This window comes from Trachymyrmex cornetzi, unplaced genomic scaffold, assembly GCF_001594075.2.
Source record: "Trachymyrmex cornetzi isolate Tcor2-1 unplaced genomic scaffold, Tcor1.1 scaffold28, whole genome shotgun sequence".
In the NCBI taxonomy this organism is placed as follows: Eukaryota; Metazoa; Arthropoda; class Insecta; order Hymenoptera; family Formicidae; genus Trachymyrmex; species Trachymyrmex cornetzi.
In genome coordinates, this window is record NW_017297482.1 from 127726 (window position 1) to 134886 (window position 7161).

The window sequence follows — 7161 nt, forward strand, 5'->3', positions numbered from 1 at the left end:
AAATACGCTCAATGTGAATGCGGGCTTTCAGAATGGCGTATTCTAGTAAATAAAAAATAACGTATTCTAGTAAATTACTAGAATACGCAGGTTACGCTTGGTTACGCTTAACGCAGGTTACGCCGCATGTGACGGCACCCTTACGTTGTAGAGTCCCTGGAGTAGAGAGTCTGAACATACAGCGGAAGTATTCTCAAAATGGAGGAATATGTGTGTGCACTTTTGTGTGTGTGTTTGGTTAGCTGCTGCGTTGTCACGTCGTGTAAGTAACACTTTTTTTATTAATATCACACCAATTTGTGATGAGTAATAATAATACATAATATCCGTACAATTCGATATAAAAATGAAATAGGTCATATTTTTGATGTGTCTATCTATAATTATTTGCAACGCTCGGAAAGTTTCCTAATCTTTTTTTAAGTAATAAAAACAATAATGAGTAATATGTATTTAAAAAAATTGTATTGTAAATATATTTAAATATATGATGAATCGAGATGCGAGAAATGCAAGAAGTTCAATTAAAAACAATAAGCATTATAGTTCACGTCATGAATACTATTTTAATTTTCCTCCCATTCGCGCTGAGTGAACAAGGTTCCGTATTGGTGGTGCCATTGTGAGACCACAAGTCACATGCACTAATCACGCGGATTCTCGTATATCCAGACTCTCTACTCTAGGGACTCTATTACGTTGTTTACATTTATGAAAGCGTCCACTGAAGGATTTAATTTGAATTGAATTCTACTTGATACGAAATGGGCGTTAAAGATCTGTGGAATGTTTTGTCGCCTTTATGTGAGAAGAAACCACTGTACGAGATACAGGGAAAGACCATCGCAATCGATTTAAGCGGATGGATTGTGGACAGCCAAACGATCGTTGATAATATGGTACAACCGAGGATGTATCTCAGGTAAACCTGCTTTGATTCAACTTATTTTTATTCGTTGAAATATATTTAAATGACATCAGAAAATATTAAATATATAGTGGATCAATACAGTGGATAATTATTAATATACAATACACGGTTTTAAAATTTATGTATAACAAATTTGTATTTAACAATAAAATACATATTAGTTTGTTGATAAATTATCATTTATTTGAATTGCTTGTTGCAGAAATTTGTATTTCCGTACAGCATTCCTTCTTGTGCATGGGATATCTCCGGTATTTGTATTGGAAGGAAAACCACCTACCTTAAAACATAAAACTATTGCACGAAGGAATGATGTTCGTAGTGGATTTCAGGAGAGAAAAACTGCTAAGAGAGGAGGAAGAACACAGTTTAATCGAGTTCTAAACGAGTGTAAAGAATTGTTAAGATGCATGGGTGTTGCTTGTGTACAGAGCTATGGTGAAGCAGAAGCTATGTGTGCTTATTTAAATGAAGATGGAGTATGTTCATGTATCTAATTTTTTTTTATAAATTATTCATTACCTTTAAAGGAAAAATGTACTTTTAGCTTGTAGATGGATGTATAAGTCAAGACAGTGATTGTTTCTTGTATGGTGCAAAAGTAGTATATAGAAACTTTTGTATGAGCACCCATGGAAATTGTGGAGCTACAGGTGGCTCTGTGGATGTCTATAGTATGGAAAAAATAGAGAAGACGTTAAATATAGGACGAAATAAAATGATAGCATTAGCCTTGCTGTGTGGTTGTGATTATGATGAGGGAGTAAATGGTGTTGGAAAGGAAGCTGCTTTAAAATTTTTTAAGACTGTGAAAGAGGAAGATGTTTTACAAAGGTTTAAGTATATTGTACGCTCATCAAATTTATATCAAATTTTGTAACCGAATTGTACAATTGAACGGTTTTTCTTTTTTTTTTCTTCAGAATTCAAGATTGGAGAACTAATACAAGTTTGAACAAAGTTGAATGTGATTTGTTAAATCCAAATTTATGTACATCATGTGGTCACTCAGGAAAACTGCAAAAGCATACAAAATCAGGTTGTGCTGATTGTGGAACTGTTAGGAAGTGTAACGATGATTTTAGGTAAAAATTACTATATTCTTGTATATATTTTTTTAGAAATAATAATTTATCATTTTTTATATGAAAGATTATATTTTTATATAGGGAAAAAAGAGCATTAATATTAAATGAAATATCGCTAAGAAAGAAGGCACTTCATGATGAAAATTTTCCAAATCAAGAATTAATAGATGAATTTCTTATCAGGAAGGACTCAATTCCCATTAAATTAGATATAAAGTGGAAGCAACCTCAAGTCAAAGAATTTATTGTAAGTTTATCATTATGTATGCCAATATGTTAAATAATCTCTACATTTACTATTTTTTCTCATCAGGACTTTATGAGCAAATATGTATGTTGGGAACCGCAATATGCTTTTGAAAAAATATTTACATTAATTACTAGATGGCAACTTTTGCATCTACCAAATTTTACTTTAGATGAACGTTTGTCTATGACTGATTTATTTATTCCTGATAGTATAAAAAAGATACGTAATATTAGATCTATAGCCAGTTATGAAATTATATGGAAAAAAGAGCATGATGTAATAAAAATACTAAAAGAATATATAGAGCAAATAAATGAGAATGGCGATGAGAATGATGACGATGATGTAGATAATAATTTACTAACAAGTATTGAGCCACAAGACTTGGTTTTAAAATGTTATCCAAAATTAGTTGAAGTATATGAAAATACTAGGAGTGTAAAGACGAAAAAGAGAACAGCAAATTCTCGGAAAAAAAAGGCTACAACAAATGTAGAAGACAATGATACTAGAATAAAAGATACTACGAAATCGAAGCAAAAGAAAGTAAAAAAGAAAACAGAAAAAAATAATAAGAATATCGATGAATTTATAACTAAAAATAATGTAATATCCTTAGAAGATTCCTTTGAGCAAATGGCAATTTCACCAAAACGATCAAAGCAGGAAAATATTAGAGATAGAGCGCATGCATTACAAATGAGAGACGTGTCTGAAGATGTTGAGATTATGAATATAAAACAAATGAAACGTGGGCCACAATTTCAAAGAGTTCTGGAGATAGAAAAGATAAATTCAAAGTTGAATAATACGTTTGACAGAATATTTAGTGAACTCTCTCCTGATGATTTTACAAGCGAAAATGAAGATAATGATTTAGATATAACAAATGTAATAGAAAATATATGTAGCAAACAAACCTTTCAGTTTAGTAAAACAAACTGTCAATCTATAGAATCTACTAGCCAATCTGCAGAAAACATAGAAGAATGTATAATAATTGACGAACCTGTAGTGTGCACTAGAGAAAATTATGTTCCTGCAGAAAATGAAAAGCAAAAATTGGATAACTCTGATGATGAATTTGGCTTTATTAATGAATCGTATATTCCTATTAGTCAAAGAATACAGACAGAAAAAAGACGAAGGTTTTTATCTACGTGCAATCATACAACAAAAAAGTGTTTTGATTTTGAAAATATCATGGACCAAACTGATAATGAAAATATACATTTAAACTAGAAATTAAAATGTCTATAACGGTCGAAGCTGGATCTTCATTGCTTAAATAATTCAATCTTGAATTACTATATACACCATATATGTATTTGCATATATACCATATTGTAGTCTTTCGAACTGCGCATCGAATTGTTTTTCCGGACTAAACGCAATTAAACTATTCTAGTAATCGTGAATTAAATTGACAAGCAATTTTAATAATTTGATGCTACAATCAGGTATCGTATTATAAACATGTTAATATGTTGAAAAACTGTTAATAAACTTGTTGCGAAAAATATTACCTTGGCCGGGAGTTGAACCTTGCCTCGGTGGTCTAAAGGCTTAGGGAGCGCTCGTATGGAATACAGAGAGATCCAGGTTTGACTCCCGGCCGAGGTAATATTTTTCGCAATAAATTTATTAACAGTTTTTCAACATATTAACATCTTTATAATATGATGCCTGAGTGTAGCATCACATTATTAAAATTGCTTGTCAATTTAATTTGCGATTATTAGAGTAGTTTAATTGCGTTTAGTTCGGAAAAACAATTCGGCGTGCAGTTCGGAAGACTACAATATGGTATATATGCAAGTACATCTATAGTAATTCAAGATTGAATTATTTAAGCAATGAAGATCCAGCTTCGACCGTTATAAGCATTTTAATTTCTAGTATTGATTGTGTTCTCACATATGCGATCTAAAATAAAGATTTTTAATATTGTATACATTTAAATATATCATATTATATAAAGCACTTAATTTTTAATAACTAACAAGATATGTAACGGAAAATTTTAAATAATTAAAACATAATTTTATTTTATATTATATCTAATATTTGTTAAATACTGATTCTGAAATATATGTACTTCGCTTAATATATTTTAATATTCCACAAATGTTTTAAAGTTTGATATTTAAATTTGATTTTAAGAGTGTGCTAATGATATTTTTATCGTGTAAATTATATTTATAAATATATATATGTATAGTACAGTTTTTTGTTTTGTTTATAGTTTAAAATATATGAGAGTATGCAATCTATTTGTATGAGATCTAAACAACCATGTTTGTCTTTGATTATAAAAATTTTTAGCAAATATATATGTCTCCTTATATTCCACAAAAATTTATACATTAATTAAGAAGAAGCATATGAATAATGATCTATTTTAGATACACACGCGCGCGCGCGCATACATATATATATATATATATATATGGAATGCTTGCAATTTGCTAATATAAGTCAACATAAGTATTATTTTGTCTTTGTTACTTATAAAATGCCAAGATAAATAAAACGATGTTTGTGTCATTAAATGGAAAGCATCCATTAAATTTGATATGGATCATGCTTTACTTTTTATGCTTTAGTATTTTAGTGTAGTGGTTTGAAAAATATAATTATAAATACATAGCAACAGTATCTGGTGATTGATTTGAGTATAATTTGCAAGGAGAGATCAACATATACAAGCTAAAATTAAATTACGTATATAAGCTAAAATAATCAGAAAAATATATAAAAAATATAAAATATATATTCAATTTTTTAGTTACGAGTTATTTGAAATATACAAAAAAGAAACAGAGGTTTGAGACATAAGAATAAATATATTCTATTAAATATTGTATAAGTAAATATTTTTATTGATAAATAAAACCTTCGTCTCATTTTTTATTCGATCGAATACTTCAATTGAATAAACGTGGCAGAACAAATTATTAAAACTGAGATAGACTGCAGAGATAGAGTGCGTCTAATACTGACACCTATGTGGCGTCTAATAAGATATCCAATAAAAATAAATAGAAGATTATAATATATTGCATTGTTTTCAAAAAAACATTTTCTTTACAGAAAAATTTGTGTTATATATTTCTATGGTATATATACATATAATTCAAATATTCAGATTTTTGTTTCCTGTATGTGTAGCACGAGTATTAATTGAATTTATGGAAATAGCATATATAGATACAGATTTAATAGAAAAAAAATGTAGATTTTTTTCTTCTTACACAGTGTTCGATATGCTCGTGTTACATATTATATTGAATATGCATATTATATGATATAGTAAACATATAATATATATGTGCAGCATACGTGAATATATTAATTCAGATTTTCAATAATATTTTTTAAGAGTTTTTAATTGTTTTTAAGCATTTTTTTTTATAATATATAAATAATTTTATTATAAATAATATTTCAGATAGCTCTCTCTAAAAAAGAATTATTTATATTATTTCCTTGAAAAAGTTGATATCTCAAACATATAAAACGAAATTAAAAAATAATTAACTATTTATATTATCAGAATTTCTGCAATTTAATGAGTTCTTTATGTTTTTAAATCTAATATTGCTGCAAATGTAGTTAACAGTATGCTTATGTTTCTTCATTAGATTATGTTCGAAACTATTTTCGTTATGGATATGATTCCCGTGGAGTTCGAAACTATCTCAGATTTCCTGAGTAGAACGTTATAAATGTATACATTATACGTGTTTTTCATTATTAACACACATATTCTAAATTAATGTCATCGCAGTGAAAAATATTAAAGAAATACAAGATTACGCTACGCTTTTTATACACAGAGAAAAAGATTTCTTTGGATGTAATAAATTTTATCATATCCAAATAAATTTGTTATTTGGAATGGTCCAAACAAACCAATGTTTGAATCAATAAGTGTGATTGTTTGAATTTGAAACAATGTAGATCTTTGTCTTAAATACATTGTTTGAACAGATAATATCTATCTTCAGTATTCGCGTGATCAACTGTACAGCATAAACATAATTGACGTAGCACATAGCACTGCTCGTTTAATTCTGTTGTTAGACGTATAAGCCATTGTTTCCATATTTTTGGTCAAAAAATGTAATGACTATTCTAAGAAAGCAATTATTTGCATGGAATAACCTAAATAATCTCTATGAATATATTTTGCCATTTTCAAATAAACAATTTGTTTCATTGTTTGTATTCATTGTAACCAAATAATATATTATTTAATTGAAAGATATTACTTCAAATAATAATGTTATTTCTGTCAAGCAATAGAGATTTTTCAAATGAAATAACAAAATTTTTATTCAAACAAATAATATTTCGTACACTGTTAAATTTTATAGGGTCAAATTAACTCAATGTGAGAATTAACGCCACTGCTCCTACTAAATATATCGTTATTTTTAACTAAAATGATAGTTAAATTTGACACTATATAATGTTAAATTGATACTGTATAGTGTCAAATATAACCATTGTTTTAGTTAAAAATAACGATATTATTGAGTAGGAGCGCAGTGGCGACTCACATTGAGTTAATTTGACCCTATAAAATTTAATAGTGTACAAGCATATGTTGTTTCAATAAAACAAATTTTAGTCAAATAAATAGGAATACTAAATCCAAAGAAACCTTTTTCTCTGTGTATCTTATGTTATTAATTAATTAATATAATACTAATTATATGTATACAAAATTACATTGAAAATATGCTATAATATAAATAAACATATATGTACATGTAATACAAATAAGGATATAATCGACTTTTGTATTTTATTTTAATTGATTTGTAGCTAATAATTTTATATGATTATGTTTGTACAAATTTTGTGTAAAAATATGAACACCGTTT

The 7161-nt window shown here is 27.8% G+C and overlaps 1 protein-coding gene across 1 annotated transcript; it reads left to right on the forward strand.

The window, feature by feature from the left end:
- The first annotated feature begins 700 nt into the window (after positions 1-700).
- Gen (XPG-like endonuclease) lies at positions 701-3511 on the forward strand. Its single transcript, XM_018509100.1, has 6 exons — positions 701-922; positions 1134-1410; positions 1479-1765; positions 1855-2016; positions 2101-2266; positions 2333-3511. The coding sequence occupies exons 1-6, from the start codon at positions 765-767 to the stop codon at positions 3509-3511; spliced, it is 2229 nt and encodes a 742-aa protein (XP_018364602.1). The 5' UTR covers positions 701-764.
- The last annotated feature ends 3650 nt before the right edge of the window (positions 3512-7161 follow it).